The 24,338-nt window shown below is 45.1% G+C and overlaps 1 protein-coding gene across 1 annotated transcript in view; it reads right to left on the reverse strand.

Moving 5' to 3' along the window:
• Window positions 1–18,687: 18,687 nt before the first annotated feature.
• LOC136628113 (glutathione S-transferase 3-like) overlaps window positions 18,688–24,338 on the reverse strand; it is a 36,350-nt gene continuing 30,699 nt past the window's right edge. The window contains exons 6-7 of the mRNA XM_066603761.1: window positions 23,046–23,177; window positions 18,688–18,826 (exon numbers count right to left, since the gene is read on the reverse strand). Of these exons, the coding sequence (XP_066459858.1) occupies window positions 18,701–18,826; window positions 23,046–23,177 (258 nt within the window). The 3' untranslated portion in view covers window positions 18,688–18,700. The remainder of the gene's footprint in view (window positions 18,827–23,045; window positions 23,178–24,338) is intronic.

Here is a 24,338-nt window from a genome sequence, read left to right on the forward strand (position 1 = left end):
GGTGCAACTTTTACAGTAGGAAGTCCTACTGTTTGTCCCTAAAATAAACCCTGGCTGCATTAAAAAAAAAATCAATACATCACCTATCAGCCACTGTGCACTCCGCTGCACTTCTCCTTGCAGGTTCCCGGCACAGACACAACTGTGTTTATTGGCGACCTGATAACCCTGAAGAGACAACTAAGGCCAGTTTCACAGGACTGGATTTGAATTTGCATTTCGCAATCGTATAATCTGCGGTAATAGGCAGTTCAATTGAATACATTGAATTACACAATTGCTTAATCCGCTTGTGAAAAATAAAACACAGCATGTTCTATTTTACAGCATGATCTATTTTACAGTGGAAGCCAATTGAGCTCTATGGTCGCTGAAATACTGCGGCCCATAAACAATTATATTGCGTTTAGGCTGTGGGTACCTGCGACAAATAAACAAAAATGCTGTACTGTGCATAATCGCCTGCGTGCATATGCCGTCATACGCAATACAACTACGCACTGTACGTGGGGTCACCGGGTAGGCTCGCGGCTGTAATCAGCCCCAGAACTGTATGGGAATAGACAACGTGTATGCTGAACATGCATCATACATTTTGCAAAAAGTATCTGTTTGCTATTGCAGAGACCCACAATGTGCTTACTGGAGCAAACTCTAGGCAAGTGTTGACTGCAGAATCTTGTGACGTAGAAGGTCACCCATCCATGACCCACAGAGGTACTTAGGCAAGCGTCTATCAAAACCCAAGGCTCCTTTTACATGGACAGAGAAAACAAGCGAACAAGGACGGAGTTGTTTGCTTTAAAATGCTGCCAGTTTACACATCTAGGTAATCGTTTACATTTTTTCGTTACTCGCTCAATCATTGGTCATTCAGGGGACTATGCTAGCGAATGTAAATGACTGAACAAACACTTTTTACAGGTAATGGCTTGTGTACGACTGTAACATAACGTAGTAACATAGTATGTAAGGCTGAAAAAAGATATATGTACATCCAGTTCAGCCTACTAATCCCCAATGTTGATCCAGAGGAGGGCAAAAAAAAAAAAAGATTTTTAGATCTGCCTAGAATGAACCAATGAACAAATTATCGTTAGCTGTTCAATCGTTGGCCAGGTGGGGGCTGCATTCAGACAAACGTATATCGGCTAGGTTTTCACGCCGAGCCGATATAAGTTGTCTTCGTGTGCAGGGGAATAGAGTGCAATAGAGAGAGGCGGAACGGGGGCGGGGCTAATTTGCGGAACTTAGCGCCACCCCCATCCCGCCTCATTTCATTGCAAATAGTGCAGAGGGGGGGAGAGGAGGCAGAGAGGGGGCGGGAGCTCAGTTCCGGCTCCTTGCTCTTCCATCCTTACCCCCCTGCACATGAGGACGACGTATATCGGCTCGGCGTGAAAACCCAGCCGATATATGTTCGTGTGAATGCAGCCTTACACTGAATAATTAGCATGTGGACACACACAACGATTTGTTGAATGATAACGTTCCATGTAAAAGGGCCCCTAGTGTGGATGGGCTGGGTGGGAACTCCTGCAGGGGTGTACTTCTCCAGTCTCAGTAGGACTAACTCTCATCACAGGTGAGTTTCTGCCCGTTAACAACCATGTACCTAACAACACTGTTTCACTGTTCCCTCACTATGCATATAGCCATGTAACCTGCCAATAGCAGAGCCTGTGTAATCGGGCAATACTACGAGATGCAAGGGTGCTTTCTCAGTGAGTGAGCACCTCAGGCACATTTACTTATTGTGGAGGAAAACAACCTCCAAACAGTATGATCGGGGAATATTTGGATAAAGGAGCATACATGGCTTGGATACTTTATATGTGCCGTACAATGTGCTATTCTACAAAGACCGCTTTTATCACCTTTACACACTAACTCATCTACCATTGCTAGTAGGATAGAGGAGGGGGGGGGGGGGGGAGTTTAAACTTCTCTCAAGATGGTACAGGGTGTCCTCCAAACCAGGGGCGTACCTAAAGGCTAAGGGGCCCGGGTGCAAAAGTTCAGCTGCCCCCCTCCATCTGTACCCATACCTATGCCTAAACTGTGCTAATTTACAAGCATGATACAGCCCCTTGGCGTAAGCCTTCTCATCAGGACTCCTTTCCTTGACTATGTAAAAACCTGTTGGTAATGTCTTAGGCTGCTTTCACACGGCCGCAAAAATTGTGCGAGATTTGTGCGTTGCAAGACGTACAAATCGCACATGAATATGACCCCATTGTTTTGAATATGATCATACACAGGAGCAATGTTTCCTTTTTTCTCTGCATCGCACGAGAATATGATGATGTGATGCGAGCTGGTTTTAACACAACAACCCCTCACATCCATGTGCACAGCACACGTTGGCGAGTGTGATATGGGGCATAGTTTCACGGCCTGATATCAGACTCACCTGTGTGAAATTAGCCTAAAGCCGGCTGTACACGGCTGGAGTTGCATTGCAGAATATGGAGCGGGCATCCGCCTACGGATTCCGCAGCATGTACCGCCCATAGCATGTTATGGAAAAACATTTTTTCCTCTACACGAGCGGAAAGCAATTGCGGTTTTCCGCTCACGGAGGAAAAATCACAGCATGCTCTATTTTAGTGCAGATTCTGCACGGACGGCCTCCATTGAACTCAATGCAAGCCGTGCGACCCGCTGCTCTGATATTGCGGAAAAGTCGCAGGCACCCGCGTCATCTCCTAGTGACGGCGCTGGAAAGTCAGTGATTAAAAGAAAAAAAAAACTGTACTGCGCAGGCCCGACAGCTCGCCTTGTGGACCATCCGCAGTACAGAAAAAAGAAAGAAATTACAGGTACATGCAGATGCCAGAATCTGACCCAATTGTATGCAGCCGGTCTACGCGGTTATACCAGCTGTACATATATAATTATATACAGTATATACCCAGGTTATACCAGCTGTACATATATAATTATATACAGTATATACCCAGGTTATACCAGCTGTACATATATAATTATATAGTGTATATACCCAGGCTATACCAGTTGTACATGTATAATTATATACAGTATATACCCAGGTTACACCAGCTGTAGATATATAATTATATACAGGAGAGGTATAACTTATACCAGCTGTACATATATAATTATATACAGTATATACCCAGGTTAGACCAGCTGTAGATATATAATTATATACAGGAGAGGTATAACTTATACCAGCTGTACATATATAATTATTTACGGTATATACCCAGGTTATACCAGCTGTAGATATATAATTATATACAGGAGAGGTATAACTTATACCAGCTGTACATATATAATTATATACAGTATATACCCAGGTTAGACCAGCTGTACATATATAATTATATACAGGAGAGGTATAACTTATACCAGCTGTACATATATAATTATATACAGAAGATCTCTAGGTTACACCAGCATGGTACATACAGGAGATGTATAAGTATATACATCTCCTGTATACAGTGATATCGGCCATGCTGGTGTAAGGCCGGTCTGACATCTGCGTCGGGACCTCTGGCCGGAGATTCCATCACAGATCCGGCACCAAATATGGAGTCCTTCCGGCGCTATTCGGTTCTGTCCACAGACGGATCGTTCTTCCGCAGGGATTCCCCTTTCCTGCTCCCCAAATGGAAAAGGAAAGCGGAATTCTCCAGTTCAGATGTGAAACCTCCCAAAATTGGATATCTTCTGTATATATTTATACATGTACAGCTGATATAAGTTATACATTCTGTAGATAGTAATATAGAGCATGCTGATATAAACTGGGCCAGGTTACACCAGCATGGTCTATATCACTATATACAGGCTGTAGAGCTTCTACCAGATGTATATATATAAAATTATATACAGGAGATACACAAGTTACACTAGCATGGGACATATCTCTATATACAGGATATGTATAACTTCTACCTGCCGTACATATATAATTATATACAGGACATACACATGTTACACCAGCATGCTCCATATCACTATATACAGGATGTAGTATATCCCCCTGTATCCCAGTATATAGTGGTATGTCCCATGCTGGTGTAACCTGTGTACCTCCTGTGTGTGTGTGTGTGTATATATATATATATATATATATATATATATATATATATATTACATACATATACATACAGCTGGTATAACTTATACCAGCTACACATATATAATTACAATTCCTCCTCTACTCACCTCTGCAGCAGTCTCTGGGCAGCCTGTAATGGAAAGTCCCGACTTTTGATCCCATGACTAGAGCCTGGTCATGTGATCTGCAGCCACAGGTCCTACTGCAGTCTCTTGTACCGACTCTGCATGGTTCGCTCCTGAGGTGAGTAGAGCCACACCTACCCCTCCCCCTGGTAATCGCTGGCCGGCAGAGACTGATAGACTGCAGCTGTGACCACTCACAGCTGCAGCCTATCAGTGGGAGGGCCGCGCCGTGGGAGTCTGCAGCCTGTAATTGGCTGCCGACTCCACGTGTAACAGCCCTCCCCTCTGCTCTTGCCTACCGGCGGGGCCCCCTCAGTGCAGGGGCCGGGTCGCCGTTGCGACCCATGCTTCCCCTCACCGTACGCCAGTGCTCCAAACTCTATGCCCACCATTTCATCCTCTGTGTTGGAGGTGTGGAAGTCAACTAGGCTTTTGGTAAGAGGCTTGTATATATCCTCCAAGTTAACTTATGTTCCACCAAGATTCCCTGTCTTGTTTCTGGTACATCTCCCTGATGTCTCCCTATCTACTTGTTATGTCTGCAACAGACGTGCTGGATAAGCACCTGCAGACGTGCACAATAATTGCTCACAGTGAGGCGACCAAAACAAACTAACAAATAATAAATAAGAAGTTTTTCCCTAAATATGTAACGAATAAAGGAGAGGGCCCTGCCTGACACGGCAGACTGATCGCATCAATAGATGCGGACCTGCACTCGTTCCTGGAACCTAAGTAAAGGCCCATTTAGACAATGATTATCACTCAAAATTCACTCAAAAGCTGTCTTTTGAGCAATAATCTTTGTGTCTAACTACACTGACATCGTGCAGTTTTAGTTATGCCTTCGCTCATCATTGGCTTTCAGCATTCTGAAAGATACCAATCAGCCTTATCAGGAGTTTACAGTGGGATACAGCTGATACTATTGTTTCAGCTGTATCCCGATCCCTAAACTCAGGTGGGATATGAAGAACACAGCAGTCCAGTGTATAACAACTGGACGCTTTAAAGGGGTTGTCCTGTGATAGCAAGTGGTGTTAAGCAAGCACTTCTGTATGGCCATATTAATGCACTTTGTAATGTACATTGTGCATTAACCCCTTAATGACATGGCCTATATTGGCGTTGAGGACCAAGCGATTTTTGGTATTTTTCCATCTCCATTTTTCAAAAGCCATAACTTTTTTATTTTTCCGTCGACGCGGCCTTATAAGGGCTTGTTTTTTGCGTGGCGAGCTGTAGTTTTTATAGGTGCCACTTTTGGGTACATAGGCTATATCGTAAAACTTTTATTATTTTTTTATGATAACAGGGAGAGAAAACGCATCAATTCTGCCATAGATTTTTTTTTTTTTTTTTTACGTTAATCATGCAGCATAAGGGCGCCCACCCACTGGCGTTTGCGATTTTCGTGCGTGAAAAACGCAGCGTTTTCGTCGCGTTTTTCGCGGCGTTTTCGCGGCTTTTTCGCGGCATTTTCGCGGCTTTTTGCGTTAATTTACATTGACATTCATGGGTGCATTAAGAGAAAAATAAGGACACATATGCAACTGACAGGTCCTATGTTAAAAATTGCAACGGACTGAAACAAAAAACGCCAGTGGACAGGAATACATTCAAAACTAATTGCTCTTGAGAAAAAATGCAAAACGCAAAGGAAAAAAAATCGCCAGTGGGTGGGCGCCCTAAATGACACACTAAATTTTTTCTGCAGGTCGGTACGGTTACAACGATACCAAAATTCTTATATATTTTTTAGGTTTTTACACTTTTTTGCAATAAAAACCCTTTTTTTGGAAATCTTTTTTTTTTCTCTATCGCTGCATTCAATGTCCTGTAACTTTTTTATTTTTTAATGTACGGAGCTCTATAAGGGCTTATTTTTTGCGAGACGAGCTGTAGTTTTTGTTGGTTCCATTTTGGGGAATGTACGGCTTTTTGATCACTTTTATTGCATTTTTTGGGAGGCAAAATTCAAAAAATTTGCATTTTGCCTCTGTTTTTTAGCGTTTTTTTGTTACACTCTTTGCCGTACAAAATAAAAAGCATGTTCAACTTTTTGTACACGTCTTTACGGACGCGTCAATACCCAATATGTGGGGTTTTAATTTTTTTTTAACCTTTTTTTATGCTAATATTAGTGTCAGGGAAATTTCTTCGTACAGCACCAATCAGGCCCACCCCAATGCCGCGCTGCCGGCGGTAAAGAAGAGACACCACACACGGAGGTCTGGTATAGTTCCTCACACGGGGACATAACTGCGCACTTTATTACAGATTACATGGGATCTTATACCCTTTGGTCTCATCACTAGGAATGGGTGATGGTCTCATTGGCTTAAATTCACCGCATAACCATATATGTTAAGTCCGGATTTCCGGCTGAGGCACTGATAGTCATATACGTAGTTAAACAGTCGTTATCTTGATACGGCGGCTCTGGGAAAACAGCCAAGTACCCGGCCTTGTGTTCGGTTCTGGACACATCTCTCTCAGCCTTGCAAACGTTTGGAATATCTGATGTAAGGCGACATATAAGTTTTTCTCATTTTAACTTTGAATAGAACTTGCATACAGGTATAAAAGCATAAAAAACATATGGCAATATATACATATACCCTCACACCTCCCCCCTAAAAACTTATATGGAGATCAAGCACCAGACCTTGCACTCTTCCTCAGTCGCCACTCCCTTGCGTCAGGGTTTCTCCACTGCCCGTAAGTCCCTACTCCTAGGAGGGAGGATCCCTACCTCACCTCAGAAGGAGGCCATGGATTCCCTGGGCTCATTTCCGGGCATCCATACTCTCTATCTGTACAAGTTAAAACCCCACAGGGTGCGCCCTCGCCGGAACCTAAGGTCTTCTGCACTATCCCTAGGAAAAATGGGAATTCCACTGACAATCCATCTTAGGAGATCGGGACAGGCACAGTACTAGTACATTTCTCCATTTCTTTGCTAGCGTATGTGGTTGGCATATCGGAACTGGCTCTTCATCTTTTTCAAACAAGGGAAATTTTGGTGTCACATTATCCAGTCCCTTACTCATACTCTTTTTGATCAAAGGGATAATACACGTACAGGAAGTTACATACCCAACTTCTTTCTGCTAAAATCATATCCAGGGCCACTCTATTTTGGAACGCCATGGATGCAGTGGGCCCTAATTGGTCAGCTAACCCTTGCAAAGCATCGCTGGTGTAGTTTACAAACCTCTGCTGATTGTAATAGATATAATTCATCCAATCTACATTATTATTAACAGTGACAATAGCAAATAAGGACTCAAAACCTGCTTTAACCTGATCTCTAGAATTAAATTCATCTGGCACCCCCCTTGGCACTCCTATTGCATCTATGTATACGTGTGGATCAAAGTTACCACCTGGAGCGTCAACCTTTCTCTTAGCACGATGCGGTGTTGGATTCTCACCCTCAGTGTAGTTTTCATATTGCACATTTGATTGTATTAATTTGTTCTGATCCCTGAAACAAGGGGCTAGTGTACAGTAGTCAAAGGTGTATGTTACAGGAATTGTACCACATTATAGCATGTAAAGGATATGCAGGATCATGAGTTCTGTGTTCCGGGACCCAGGGCCTTTTTGCAGTGCGAGGTGTGGATCCAAGTGGGCTTTCCTTCGAGCTTGACTGCAGTTGGGGTGGTGAGCAACATCTGGTAGGGACCTTTGAATCGGGTCTCTCTCTCAAACTTTTTCACATAGACCCTGTCACCTGGTTTCAGATTGTGACACTCATCTGTAGGACCTGGGAGAAAAGCAGAGACTGCAGAATGCGTTATTGACAATTCCTTGGAGAGACCTATGACAAAATTAACAAAAAAAATCATTCCCCAAACTCAGCTACTGCGGCATGTACCCTCCTGGGAAAGAACTAATGGAAAACACTCAATTCAAGATTCGCCCATTTCCTCCATTGCCTTTTGGATCTACTTTCCCACTACTCCGTGGATGGTAGGGTGTGTGAAAAGCCTGGGATATACCTAAAACAGACGTGATATATTGCATTATTTCACCTGTGAAGTGTGTACCTTTATTTGACTCAATCACTTCCGGTGCCCCATATCTGCAGATTACCTCGTTCATGAGCTTCTGTGCGGTTACCTGCTTATTTACTTTGGTAACAGGGTAGGTCTCCGACCTGGAAAGAAATCAACAACAACAAGCACATATTCATACTTCCCAACAAGTGGGAGCTGAATGTAGTCAATTTGCAATCCCTGAAATGGGTAGAGTGGCCCCGGCAAGTGTTATGTGGCAAATTTTACTTCTGCCCTGTTGCTTACGGCAAAGATCATGCAAAATTGGACAAATGATGCAGCAGCTACAGAAAACCCAGGAGCCACCCATCCTCGTTCAAGTGCCGACTTCATTGCTGCTTTGAGAGGTGCGTCTTTCCGTGTGTCAGCTGGGCCATCATGGAGCACAGGGACCGTGGTAGGCAAGTGCTGTTGACTGTTCGCCATACGCCGTCCCATTTCTGCTGCTCCCATATTTAGTCCATTTGTCTTTTTCTTCCTTGCTAGCTTGTAACTGTAAAGTCTTTAGCATATCAAAGTTTTTATCAAAGTCCAAAGTTTTTATCAAAGTCCAAAGTTTTTATCAAAGTCCAAAGTTTTTGTTAAATTCTTCTTTTCTTCCATGGCTTGAGTGCCGCTGCCTTTGCTGTGTGGTCTGTGATGGCATTGCCTCTTGTTTCTCCAGTGTAGGAATTGGTGTGAGCTCTCCACTTTGTCAGGTAGAAGTAGGGCTTCCAAGAGACTCTGCACCGCTGCATCATTCTTAATTGGCTGTCCTGCTGAGGTAAAAAACTGTCTGGCCTTCCATATTGGGCCGTAATCATGAGCTATGCCAAATGCATACCGGGAGTCAGTGTAAATGTTTGCCATCTTACCTTCTGCCACTCTACATGCCTCAGTGAGGGCCTTCAGTTCCGCTTCTTGTGCTGAGACATGCGGAGGCATTCTGCTTTTAGGACATCTTGTTGTGTGACCACTGCATATCCAGTGTGGAGTCGTCAATCACCCCTGGTACCATCTATAAAAAAACAACTCAAAATATGCATTGTTAACAAGGGCTTTCAGTAACTTTTTAAAACTTAAATTTTCTTGTTGCATCACTGCTTGACAATCAGGCTGATATTGTATTTCAAATAGATCAGAATCTTGTTGCAAAAAATTTTTTTTTAAATGGCTGATTTGCAATACCTAGATCACCTATGCCTTCTCCTCCCCCCCTTTGAACCAGGGTACTCAATTGGAAGAAGAGTAACCGGGTTCAAGGTAGTACAACATTGGAAAAAGATTTGATGGATGCAGATCTCTCTCAGCCTTGCAAACTTTTGGAATATCTGATGTAAGGCGACATATAAGTTTTTCTCATTTTAACTTTGAATAGAACTTGCATACAAGTATAAAAGCATAAAAAACATATGGCAATATATACATATACCCTCACATTAGAAAAAGCATAAAAAAAGGGTTTTTTAAAACATTTTTTAAACATTTTTCTTTTTTTTTACACTATTTGAGTCCCTCTGAGGGACTTGCAGCACTGTGCCTATGATCGCTGTCATAAGGCATGGCAAAGCTACTGCTCTGCCATGCCTTATCGCTTATACAGCGATCATAGGCAATACAGGACGCCAGTGTCTGGCGTCCTGTTGCCATGGTGACAGGCCGGGCTCTCGCGATGACATCACAAGTGCCGGCCGGAGACACAGAGGGAATGCGGTCCCTCTGTGAACTCTTTCCCTGCCGCGATCTACTTAGATCGTGGCAGGGAAGGGGTTAACAGCGGGGGGCGCATCTGCGATGCCCCCCCGCTGCTGCAACGGGACGCCGGCTGTGACTGACAGCCGGCTCCTGCTGCGGGATAGCGCGGGATCATATGTGATCTCACGCTATCCCCAGGACGTACCGGTACATCCTGTTGCAGGAAGTACCAGGCTCCTAGGATGTACTGGTACGTCCTGGGGCGGAAAGGGGTTAAATATTGGCCATACAGAAGTTATACACTTACCCCTCCGGTGCGGGCATCCCCGTCTCCATGGCGCCGAGTAAAGCTGCCTTCTCTCGGGATTAGACACGCTTGCGCTGTCTGCCCTCTTCTGTCCGGCTCCGGCGTCCTCTTCTCATTCCCGAAGAGGAAAGGGGTACGAGAGTGATGCAATACCTCAGGGCCCTGGTGAAAAAAGTGATGCTAAAGTTCCCATCTGACAGTGCTAGTGGCAGAAGACGCAGTTCAGAGGGCCAAGTAGCAGAGAAGGAGCGGGGATCAGGCAGCATGTCCAGCGCAGGCAGGGGAACACTCTCCAAGGCCTTTGCCAGCTTTATGGCTCCCCAGCAAGACTGTGTCACCACTCCCCAGTCAAGACTGAGTCGGAGGGAGCACTGTAAAAAGATGGTAAGGGAGTACATAGCCGATCGTACCACCATCCTCTGTGATGCCTCTGCTCCATACAACTATTGGGTGTCAAAGCTGGACATGTGGCACGAACTTGCACTGTACGCCCTGGAGGTGCTGGCCTGCCCTGCCGCTACTGTCTTGTCAGAGAGGGTATTTAGTGCAGCTGGGGGAATCATCATGGATAAGCGTACCCACCTGTCAACTGCCAGTACCGACATGCTTACACTCATAAAGATGAACAAAGGCTGGATTTCCCCAGACTTCTCTTTTCCACCAGCAGATAGCAGCGGAACCTAATGATTCTTTTCGCTGCAACAAGAGAAAAATGCATCCTCTATCACCACAAAAAGGGGGGAATTAGCTTCGTCAATCAGTCTCGGATGTTATTACTCCTCCTCCTACTACTCCTCCTCCTAAAACAGCATGTCATCACGCTGAACTGCCAATTTTTCTGCGGCCCAAAAGGCTCTGTTTAAACGTTTTTTACAATTTTTCAAAGTTTCAAAAGTATTGATATTTTAACAGAAGCCAATTTTTTTCACAGGGCTGCCTCCAGGCTCTGTTACAAATTAAGCAACAGTGAGCTGTATCTTTAAAAAATGTTTATGGGTTTCACATGCCCTCGCGGTTGAGCAATTTTTCAGGGGTGCACTTGGACGCTTGGTACACCCTTGCCTATACTGTTATCTAACTAATTTTTCTTGCCTTCACCTACACTCTTGGTAACCACATTTTTTCAGGTGTTCGCCTATACTCTTGGTACATTAATGTTTCAGGGGTTCGCCTACACTCTTCCTACAGAAATGTTACAGGTGTCTGCCTATACTCTTGCTACGGACATGTTACTGGGGTCCTCCTATACTCTTGCTACAGAAATGTTACTGGAGTCCGCCTATACTTCTGCTACAGAAATGTTACAAGGGTCCGCCTATACTTTGGCAACTGAAATGTTACTGGGGTCTGCCTATACCTTTTCTACTGAATGGTTTGAGAGGTTCGCCTATACTCTTGCTACAGAAATGTTACAGGCGTCTGCCTATACTCTTGCTACAGAAATGTTACAGGCGTCTGCCTATACTCTTGCTATAGAAATGTTACTGGGGTCTGCTATACTTTTGCTACAGAAATGTTACAGGGTCTGCCTATCCTTTTGCTACAGAAATGTTACAGGGGCCTGTCTATACCTTTTCTACTGAATGGTTTGAGGGATTCGCCTATACTCTTGCTACAGAAATGTTACAGGGGTTCGCCTATACTTTTGCTACACAAATGTTCCTGGGGTCTGCCTATACTTTGGCTACAGAAATGTTACTGGGGTCTGCCTATACCTTTTCTACTGAATGGTTTGAGGGGTTCGCCTATACTCTTGCTACAGAAATGGTAGTAGGGTCCGCCTATACTCCTGCTATAGAAATGTTACTGGGGTCCGCCTAAACTTTTGCTACAGAAATGTTACTGGGGTCTGCCTATACTCTTGCTACAGAAATGTTACTGGGGTCTGCCTATACCTTTTCTACTGAATGGTTTGAGGGGTCTGCCTATACCTTTTCTACTGAATGGTTTGAGGGGTCTGCCTATACTCTTGCTACGGAAATCTTACTGCGGTCCGCTTATATTTTTGCTACAGAAATGTTACCGGGCTCCGCCTATAGTCTTGCTTCAGAAATGTTACAGGGGTCTGCCTATACTTTTGCTACAGAAATGTTACTGGGGTCCACCTATACTCTTGCTACAGAAATGTTACTGGGGTCTGCCTATACCTTTTCTACTGAATGGTTTGAGGGGTCCGCCTATACTCTTGCTACGGAAATGTTACTGCAGTCCGCCTATATTCTTGCTACAGAAATGTTACTGGGGTCCGCCTATACTCTTGCTTCAGAAATGTTACAGGAGTCTGCCTATACTTTTCCTACAGAAATGTTACTGGGGTCCGCCTATACTCTTGCTACAGAAATGTTACAGAAGTCCGCCTATACTTTGGCTACTGATATGTTACTGGGGTCCGCCTATACCTTTTCTACTGAATGTTTGAGGGGTTCGCCTATACTCTTGCTACAGAAATGGTACTAGGGTCCGCCTATACTTTTGCTACAGAAATGTTACTGTTGTCTGCCTATACTCTTGCTACAGAAATGTTACTGGGGTCTGCCTATACTTTTTTTTCTGAATGGTTTGAGGGGTCTGCCTATACTCTTGCTACGGAAATCTTACTGGGGTCCGCTTATATTTTTGCTACAGAAATGGTACTAGGGTCCACCTATACTCCTGCTATAGAAATGTTACTGGGGTCCGCCTATACTTTTGCTACAGAAATGTTACTGTGGTCTGCCTATACCTTTTTCTACTGAATGGTTTGAGGGGTCTGCCTATACTCTTGCTACGGAAATCTTACTGGGGTCCGCTTATATTTTTGCTACAGAAATGTTACTGGGCTCCGCCTATAGTCTTGCTTCAGAAATGTTACAGGGGTCTGCCTATACTTTTGCTACAGAAATGTTACTGGGGTCTGCCTATACTTTTTTTACTGAATGGTTTGAGGGGTCCACCTATACTCTTGCTACGGAAATGTTACTGGGGTCCGCCTATATTCTTGCTACAGAAATGTTACTGGGGTCCACCTATACTCTTGTTCCAGAAAGGTTACAGGGGTTCGCCTATACTTTTGCTACAGTAATGTTTCCGGGGTACGCCTATACACTTGCTACAGAAATGTTTCAGGGGTTCGCCTATAGTCTTGCTTCAGAAATGTTACAGGGGTCTGCCTATACTTTTGCTACAGAAATGTTACTGGGGTCTGCCTATACTTTTTCTATTGAATGGTTTGAGGGGTCCACCTATACTCTTGCTACGGAAATGTTACTGGGGTCCGCCTATATTCTTGCTACAGAAATGTTACTGGGGTCCACCTATACTCTTGTTCCAGAAAGGTTACAGGGGTTCGCCTATACTTTTGCTACAGTAATGTTACTGGGGTACGCCTATACTCTTGCTACAGAAATGTTACTAGGGTCCGCCTATATTCTTGCTACGGAAATGTTACTGGGGTCCGCCTATACCTTTTCTACTGAATGGTTTGAGGGGTCTGACTATACTCTTGCAACGGAAATGTTACTGGGGTCCGCCTATATTCTTGCTACAGAAATGTTACTAGGGTCCGCCTATACTCTTGCTTCAGAAATGTTACAGGGGTCTGCCTATACTTTTGCTACAGAAGTGTTACTGGGGTCCACCTATACTGTTGCTACAGAAATGTTACAGGGGTCCGCTTATACTTTGGCTACTGGCATGTTACTCGGGTCTGCCTGTACCTTTTTTACTAAATGGTTTGAGGGGTTCGCCTATGCTCTTGCTACAGAAATGTTACTGGGGTCAGCCTATACTCTTTCCATAGAAATGTTACTGGCATCCGCCTATACTCTTGCTACAGAAATGGTACTGGGGTCTGCCTATACATTTTCTACTGAATGGTTTCAGGGGTCCGCCTATACTCATGCTACAGAAATGTTACTGGGGTGCGCCTATACTCTTGCTATAGAAATATTACTGGGGTCCACATATACTTTTGCTACAGAAACGTTACTGGGGTCTGCCTATACTCTTGCTATAGAAATATTACTGGGGTCCGCCTATACTTTTGCTTCAGGAATGTTACAGAGTCTGCCTATGCTCTCGCTACAGAAATGTTACTGGGGTCTGCCTATACCTTTTTTACTGAATGGTTTGAGGGGTTCGCCTATACTCTTGCTATAGAAATGTTACTGGGGTTCGCCTATACTCTTGCTACAGAAATAGGGGTCTGCCTTTGCTGTGGGTGCACAAAGACTTCCCATCGCGGTGTTTTACCTATCTGGCACAAATACACTGACTGACTTGGGGAGAAATGTGGGCCAAGGACGAGGTCCTTGGCGGGGTGAAACTCTGCCGTGTTTGGGCACTTTGATTTCTTCTTGTGTAAGACCATCTTTGCGCACCCACAGCATAGGCGAGCCCAAAGACTTCCCATTGCGGTGTTGAGCTAACTGACACCTACACAGAATGAAGTGTGTGGGGACCCATGGAGTTCCCATAGCTATTTAACTCACAGCACTTTGGGTCACACAAGGTGGAAGCTGGGACCGAGCCTGACCCAGGGGCTGCTCACGCACTTCCCACACAGAGTATTGCGGGTCCTACCTCGGTCATGGTTTCTTGGCCTTATTATGCCATCTCCTCCTCCTGCTTGGGGTCTGGGGATCAGTGTTGGGCAACATGTATTTTTTCTCGTGTTACCACAGTTATCTGAGACACTGGTTTGGCCAAACAAAAGGAACGTCACTGCAATAATGAGACGTTCACAGCTGCACTAGCATCCGAGTCCGCTTTATGCCCACGATTAATCAGGGTGTCAGCCGAGGCCGAGGTCCTTGCCAGGGTGAAACTGCCATGTTTGGGCGCTCTGATTTCTTTATGTGTAATACTTTCCTTGGGTTCCAGGAGCTCGCCTATGCTGTTGGTGCACAAAGACTTCTCATTGCGGTCTTTTACCTGTCTGGCACAAATACACTGACTGACTAGGGTAGAAATGTGGGCCGAAGTCCTTGGCGGGGTGAAACTCTGCCATGTTGAGGCACTCTGATTTCCTCATGTGTAATACCATCTTTGTGCACCGACAACATAGCCAAGCCCAAGGAACTCAAAGACTTCCCATTGCGGTGTTGAGCTGTCTGACACCTACACAGAATGCAATTGTGTGGGGACACATGGATTTCCCATTGCTATGTAACTCGCGGCACCTTGGATCACAGAAGGTGGAGGCTGGGACTGAGCCTGACCCTGGGCCCACTCACGTGCTTCCCACACAGAGTATTGCTGCATTGTGGAGATGTGTAGAAGTGCTGGCACCTGAGTCCCCTTTATGCCCACGTTTGCGGCTCCTGACAATTTTGTGACGGCGGTGGCACGGAATTGGAATGATTATCGTATGCAAATTTATCATCAATTCTCAACAGCATTGTGGGCTATCGCCCACACTTTCAGAGAGGGTCACTGCCTGGCCTCTGCAGTGTGTGCCTCCATTACCTCCTCATCCAGTATGCACTTATAAATAGACATGAGGGTGGTATAGCCATGAAGCGAGCGTGTGGCATGAGGCCAGCTAAACGCTGCGCAGGGAAACTTTTGTGTGCGCTGTGGACTCAGGGCCATGCGGGGAGGAGGGGGGGGGGGGATTGGACTGCAATGCCAGCATGTAACCCAGGGGAAGAGGCAGCGGTGTCATGCATGCTGCCCCTGCCCTTTCCTATCAGTTTCTATGGTGTTTCCATGACTTTCTGATGTTTTTTGGTGTTTGACAAGTCATCACCTATGCGGAGCATCGGTCCCATACAAAAATGCTCGAGTCCCCCGTTGGCTTCAATGGGGTTCGTTACTCGAAATGAGCTCTCAAGCATTACGAAAAGTTCAACTCGAGCAAAGAGCACCCGAGCATTTTGGTGCTCGCTCATCTCTATTGCAGAACCATGTCTAAGGCCTCATGTCCACGGGGAAAATCAAATCTGCTCCGGATTTGTAACGCGGATTTGGGCCGCGGATGCAGTGCGGATGAGCTTAAAATAGTATTTTATTGCATGCGGATGACACGCGGATGCGTTTTTTTTCACGCGTGTATGCACGCGGATGGCATTTTTGCATCTGCGCGTGAAAAAAAATGCAAGGCCACTGAAAAAGAAGCCAAACTTGTAATCCGCATGCAGATTTCACGCACCCAAATAAATGGCATTTAACACCCGCAGCGGATTTCCCGCACCCCATAGAGATCAATGGGGCCATCCGGAGCGTGATCCGCACCTAAATGGAGCATGTCCATTTTTTTTCATGCTCCATGATTTTTCTAATTCACATTTATTGACCATCCGCGGGTATTTAGCTACCCGCGGGTGGTCAATGCATTCCTATGGGGCGCGGATCCGCGCGCGGGTGATCCGCTGCGGATTTTAATTATTATTTTCCCCGTGGACATGAGGCCTTAAACCCGCACCGGACTCCGTTAACCTTGACCTGCTGCAACACTACTTTATATCCATGGGTGTCCATAGGTAGATATCTTTTACATATATGCACTCTGTGGTTTGATATCTGGTCAATGCAGCAAGGGTCTGCATCCTGAATATTTAGCGACAAACCAGCCTTCCCTTGATTTCTCTGTGGTATAATAAGATACATGAGATTGTTAGTGTAGAGGATGTGGTCCCTTAACACGTGCACACTTTTTTGCCCCCTTTGCTATCTCTCACTTTGCCTCACTTATCTGTTTCTACTTTTTATTGCTACAATGAAGTATAATTCACAATTCTACTTTATTTTCTCTCATTTGAAAATGTAAAATATCATAAATGGAAGAAAATGTGCACTTTGGTTCCTGTCTCTCAAGGAAAACGAATCAAATCAAAGAATGTAAAATAAACAAAATTGAGGTTTTCTTTTTAATCATGACTACAACAATCACACTTATAGCAATAGCATTGCATAACATAAGCCTAGATGCACTGGGAAACATAATAGAGATCACCAGGAAAGCAGTAAAGTAAACGGAAGAAAAGTCCCTGGAGACAGAGTGGAGACAACTAGCTAGTGAAGGTGGTCATGAAAATGGGCCACAGTGTTTGCTCAACTTGTTATGTTCCTGATCACCCTGATCTTAACATTCTTAGGGTGAAGTCACACGAACGTATATCGGCTCGGTTTTAACGCTGAGCCGATATACGTTGTCCTCGTGTGCAGGGGGGGAGGATGGAAGAGCCAGGAGCCGGAACTGAGCTCCCGGCCCCCTCTCCGCCTCCTCTCCGCCCCTCTGCACTATTTGTAATGGGAAGAGGCGGGGCAGGGCTAAGTTCCGCGAATTAGCCCCGCCCCCGTTCCACCTTTCCCCATTGCAAATAGTGCAGAGGGGCGGAGAGGAGGCGGAGAGGGGGCCGGGAGCTCAGTTCCTGCTCCTGGCTCTTCCATCCTCCCCCCCTGCACACGAGGACAACGTATATCGGCTCGGCGTAAAAACCGAGCCGATATACGTTCGTCTGAATGCAGCCTTAGGGTGCGTTCACACGAACGTATATCAGCTCGGTTCTCACGCCGAGCCGATATACGTTGTCCTCATGTGCAGGGGGGGGGGAGGCTGGAAGAGCCCAGGAGCAGGAACTGAGCTCCCGCCCCCTCTCTGCCTCCTCTCCACCCCTCTGCACTATTTGCAATGGGGAGAGGTGGGACAGAGTCGGGGCTAATTCACGGCACTTGACCCCGCTCCCGTCTCGCCTCCTCTCATTGCAAATAGTGCAGAGGGGCGGAGAGGGGGTGGGGAGGAGGCAGAGAGGGGGCGGGAGCTCAGTTCCTGCTCCTGGGCTCTTCCAGCCTCCCCCCCTGCACATGAGGACAATGTATATCGGCTCGGCGTGAAAACCGAGCCGATATACGTTCGTGTGACTTCACCCTTAGATAGATCTAATTGTGTCACCAACATTCCATAAAAGTGCTAGCGATATGTTGTGATACCTCTTGATGTTCTTTCCTCTTTTTTATGGTAAGCTTTGCCTTCTCCATGAGAATCATGCTCAAATGACGAATCACAGCCATATATATGCAGATTGAATATTCAGACTTAAAATTACAAAAGAAGATTGAAGATTGTTGCTTTTCTATGAACATTCTCCTGCTGGCATTTAATTAGAGCAATTATCCTTTGCGCAATCTAAGTAAATGGAGGGCAATTACAGAATAATATTCTAAAAAGTAATATAGAATGAACTTGAATTACTACATCTGTCACCGACTCCACTGAAGTCTAATATCGATCATCCAGTTATCTACAGCGTGTTATAGAAATAGTCATATTACTGTGGACAATCACTGTGACCAATTACTTTATATGCCACCAGCCCTAAACAGAGTTATAAGGTGTTTATTGTGATAGAATATAAGCTTGTAACATGATGTATAAGAATATAGTAAGCGTTGGTATTTGGAAAGTCAATTGTAATTAGTAATTAGAACATTCTGGAACTCGTTAGGTGATACTTTGTTAGTACATCTGCAGAACTGTCCTCACAGTCTGCACATATTTCTCATCGGGCACAGGTTTCCGCTGACTCCCAGGCTGCAGGAAAGACTTGATTGTAGGAATTTCACTTATTCTTGTTTTGAAGTCCTAAGTCAATTAAATTGAAATGAATACAAAATTCAATAAACAGCCATAAAAATGGTACTTTTTCTTCTATAACTTACTTTCTTTTTCTATAACTTACACAAATGATGTGGTCATTTTTAAAAGAGGATCCATCGGTCATTTCTCCTACCATATCTGTTTCAGTAAATACTTTCATTTCCCTATAATATAATTTTGGGCCTTCTTTTCTTGTGACTGAATGATGTGCAGTTCCTCTTATTCAACTCTCCTTGTTAAATAGTTGAGTCTATACACAGTCTAACACTGCCAGCGTCATGTGATCAGGGGTGGAGCATGTAACTCACTCAGGATGAAGGACTTGTGATGATGTCACCATCATGTGATCAGGGGCAGAGCATGTGAGTCACTCGGGTTGAAAGATCTATGATGATGTCACCCTCATGTGATCAGGGGCAGAGCATGTAATTCACTCGGGATGAAGGATCTATGATGATGTCACCATCATGTGATCAAGGGGGAGCATGTAACTCACTCGGGATGAATAACCTGTGATGACATCACCATCATATTCATCCCGAATGCTGTGCTGCTTGTGATCCCTGTTGTATAGAATGAAGAATGTATGTAGCAGAGCTGTATGTGATGTACATGTAGCAGTGCTGTGCTTGTGACGTGCATGTAGACAGGTGTATGGTGCATTGTGCCACCAGAAACACTGGTACTATAATTTCCTAATAATTACTAGTTATTTACTAAAACAGACATGTTGGGAGACCAAAGGACACTTACAGTATCAGTATCTCCATATAACAGTTATTCCATTATGCTTTCATGGGTAATAGAATAAATATGGTTCATGAAGAGGCTTACTCTGAAAGTTTATTTTGCTATAGTATGGAAATCTGGGAGGATCGCATGTATAACTGAGCCTGATGCATGTTTAGACCTTGCCAAACATACAATTTGGACCTACTTGTGCTGCCTCTATTTGTCACATATAACATATATTTATAATATATAAAGTAAAGTCCCCTGGTGCAAGCACCGAGTCATGACTGATGCCTCGGGTGAGACTGTGACGTTTTCTTAGCAGACTGTTTTGCGGGGTAGTTTGCCATTGTCTTCCCCAGTCATCTTTTACCCCCCACCAAGCCGGATACTCATTTTACCGACCTCGGAAGGATGGAAGGCTGAGTCAACCTTAAGCCTGCTATTTGAACCACATGGGAATATAACCTGCAACCTTCAGGTCGTGAGTGAGAGCTTAGGACTGCATTTCTGCTGTTTTATTTTGGTTGAGGGAGCAGACAGATCCTTTTAAGACAAATCTTAAGGTCATCTCACAATCGTTACACAATCTGATTTATTGTATAACAATGTTTAACAGTTTTCACATAAAATTGAACTGTTTAAATAGCGCTATCTTACTGTATTAGGGCTCATTCACACAAGGGAATTTGCGAAGCTAACTTGCATGTGCAAAATTTAAAAAATGTGTCTATTACAACCAATGGTTGCCTATGGAAATGTTCAGGGGAACAAATTTTAGCTGCAAGGGTAGGGAGAGGGGAGATTTAAGGAACACAAAAAAGACCAAAGGTGCAGTGGTCGGCCAAGGAACCTTAGTGCAGCAGATGAAAGACGCATCATTCTTTCCTTCCTTTAAAATTGGAAGATGTCCAGCAGTACCATCAGCTCACAACTGGCAGTAACCAATAGCTACGCCCATCTACTGTTCAGAAAAGTCTGACCAAAAGTCATCTTAATAGTAGAATTGCAGCCACAAAGCTATACCTTCTCTGCAGAAACAAGAACAAGCAACTCAACTGTGCACAACCACATAGGAACTGGGGTGTAGAAAAAATGGCAGCAGGTGCTCTGGACTGATGAGTCAAAATTAGAACAGGAGTTTTATCGCCGAAGGGTTGGGGATCGGTACGATGAATATTAGTAGCCAATAGTGATGCATGCTGGAGGTTCCTTGCAAGTCTGGGGCAGCATTTTAGTAAATGGAGTTGGGGGATTTGGTCAGGATTAATGGTGTCCTCAATGCTAAGAAATACAGGCAGATACTTATCTATCAGTCAGGGAGGCATCTGATTGACTCCAAATGTATTCTGCAGCAGGAGGACCCCAAACATATAGCCAATGTCATTAAGAACCATCTTTAGTGTTAAAAACAAGGAGCCCTGGAAGTGATGATATGGCCCTTACAGAGCCCAGATCTCCTTATTATCAAGTTTGTCTTGGATTACATGAAAAGAAGAATTTGAGCAAGCCTACATCCACAGAAGATCTGCGGTTAGTTCTCCAAGATGTTTAGAACAACATCCCTACCGAATTCCTTCAAGAACTGCGTGCAAGTATACGTGAAAGAATTGATGCTGTTTTGAAGGCAAAGTGTGGTCCCACCAAATATTGATTTGCTTTAGCTTTCTCTTTTGTTCATGCACTTCTCATTTTAATTGACAAAAATAAACTATTACCACTTCTATTTTCGAAAGCATTATTTTTCTTTTTTGCAGCATTTTTTCCACACTTATATAAAACGTTTCTATAGTACTGTATGTAATGAGCTTAGCTCTGGTGCTGTATTTATGCTACAAGTTTGGTTCTAGTGCCATAGTTATGTTAAATAGGTAAAACGATAAAAAGGTTAAGGGCTTATTCACACGAGCGTATATCGGACAACGCTTTCACGGCTGGTCGATATACGCTACCATATGAAGCATTAGATTCCAATGCATCAGGTCACACAGGCGTTTCCTGTGGCGTAAAAGTGCCCAGCCAGGCACTTTTACGCTGGGCAGGAAAGATAGAAACTATCTTTCTGGCCGGACTACGGTTGCTGCTATAGACTCCAATGGGAGCCAATGACAGCAGCCAGAGAAGGGAGGTGGAAGGAAGTTTAGCAGCGTGACTGCTAAACTCCCCCCCCTCCTTTCTTCTCCTCTCCGCCCCTTGCCGCTGTTTGCAATGGGAGAGGGCGGGGCGGGGGTGGAGCTAAGCTCCGCCCCTCTCTTTGCAAACAGCGGCAAGGGGCAGAAACGAGGCGTTAGCTCAGAACACTAGCTCCCGCCCCATCCCACCTCCTCCCCTTCAGAGACTTGGCGGGATGGGGCATATATGCCGAGCCTGTGCATCAAATGGTAGCATTTATTGGCCAGCCGTGAAAACACTGGCCGATATACGCTCGTGTTAATAAGTCCTAAAGATGGAAACACTCAGTGGCTGTATACAGCCAAACCCGGCCCAACTGCGGCAGCCATTGGTTGGTTTTACCATTAATTTGTGAGGTTATTGGCCGCCACATGTAGGTGTAGTTTGGTTGTACGTTTCCACCCCTCTGTTAGGCCTTTGCTTATTGGCCTAGGTCCATGATGGCGATCCTATGACACGCGTATCAGCACTGACATGCGTAGCCATGTCGGCCGTTCACCCCGTTAGTGGTGAATACCAGCAGGGGCCGCGGCTCCCCTGACGGTATTCACTAAGCAGCGCTACTAGCAGCGCTGATCCCGGCACACACCGTGACGTCAGTGTGCAGCCGGAATCCTCCTCCCCCCTCCCCTGATGTCTCCTACTATATGGTTCCGCGAGAACGTCCAGGGGAGGAGGCGTTCGGCAGCACACTGACGTCACAGTGTGTGCCGGAGATCATCGCTGCTAGTGGCACGCCAGGCAGAGGAGCAGCGGCGCTTCCACGAGGTGGAGGGGGTAAGTATATGGGTCTCAGGGGGCACTGTCACTGCTGGGGGCCGCGGTGGGGGGCACTGTGGAGGACACTGTCACTGCTGGGGGCCACTATGGGACGCACTGTCACTGCTGGGGGCCGCTATGGGGGGCACTGTCGCTGTGGGGGCACTGTCACTGCTGGAGGCCGCTGTGGGGGGCACTGTCACTGCTGGGGATAGCTGTTGGGGCCGCTGTGACTGCTGGGGGCCGCTGTGGGGGGCTGCTGTCACTGCTGGCGTCCGCTGTGGGGGGCACTGTCACTGCTGGGGCTCATTATTACTGGGATAAGTGAGGGGGAGTCTGGGAGAGGCGAGGGCCTGTGCTCGAAGGAAATGAGAATCCTGGCAGCCAGCGTTTTAGAGGGATTTTTAAGCACAAAACACAATTTTAGGTAAATAAATGCATTTGCACTTTTGTAAGCTATCATATTAAAACCCATTGTTTGAATAGATAGTGTCCACTTAATGATCATATACACATACATGATAAACCCAGATAAACTTACCTTAAGTAGAGGAAAATTAGTCAGTATATCGGCATACTTTTCTTCCACCATTAGGATAGCCTCCAGCAGGTGTACATCAGCCCAGGTCAACTGATTTCCAACTAGGTACTTCTTACCATGTTGTTTTAGAATCTGTAATATAAAGACTAATTCAGCCAGAACCGAATATAAAAACAAAATAAGTTTCCCCAAAAATAAGACCCTGTCTTATACTAATTATTTCCCCAAAAGAGGCGCTAGGTCTTATTTTTGGTTTTTTTTTAATAATACTTACCTTGCAACTTGGTCTAGGTGCCTACCGCTGCTCTCCGCAGCTCAGGCGTGCTGAGCCGCGGAACTGATTGGCCAATTCATAAATCTCGCCTCCACAACGTGATGACTGTGATTGGTTCTTTGACTGCTGTTCAGCCAATCAATGCAGCGCTTGGTGAACCAATCACAGCCATCACATTGGTTTATCGAGCACTGCATTGGTTGGCTGAGCAGCATTTGAGAACCAATCAGAGTCATTGCTTCCTGGAGGTGGGATTTATTAATACTGTAATCAGGAAGTGATCTTCTGTGGGTGAACGAGGACTGCAGGAGCCACCGCGGAGCTCCAGACAGCAGCAGGAGGACTTTTTTTTTATGTAATGCAGTTATGCCTTATTTTCGGAGTAGGGTTTATATTTCAAGCCTCCCCAAATTCTTGAAAAATCAGGGTAGGGCTTATTTTCATGGTAGGTCTTATTTTTGGAGAAACAGGGAATAAAACTCATTGCAGCTTTTCAAATGTGTTTGGGAACTAGTATTCAGAGATACAACATCTTAACCACTTCAAGACCGCCTAATGTAAACTTACATTATGTGGTCATAAAGGGTGTATGGAGCAGTCTCAAGAGCAGAGTCTGCTCCATACCTGTTTCTGACAGCTAATAGTCAACAGTCACTGCCACAATCACAGTCGGCTCAGACTGAGGCAGCTAACTCTTCAAATGCTGTGGTCAAATCTGACCGCACATCTAAAAAGTTAGTGGGAGAGAGGTAGGGGAAGAGACTCCTGCAAGATGATTGTGTGAGTGAGAGGTAGGGTGGAGGCTACTGAAGGATCCCGGGGCTGCCATGTATGGATGACACATCAAGTCCAGCTTGTGGTAGGGCTTCATAAACTACATTGAAAAAACGCTAAATACTACAATACGAAAGTATTAAAAAGATAAAAACAATCGCAAGTTCAAGTCCCCTGTGGGAACTTAATAAAAGAAGCGTAAAATAAAGGTTTAATAAAGTTTTAACAGTTTAAACAAAAAAGTC

This window comes from Eleutherodactylus coqui, chromosome 1, assembly GCF_035609145.1.
Source record: "Eleutherodactylus coqui strain aEleCoq1 chromosome 1, aEleCoq1.hap1, whole genome shotgun sequence".
Lineage (NCBI taxonomy): Eukaryota > Metazoa > Chordata > Amphibia > Anura > Eleutherodactylidae > Eleutherodactylus > Eleutherodactylus coqui.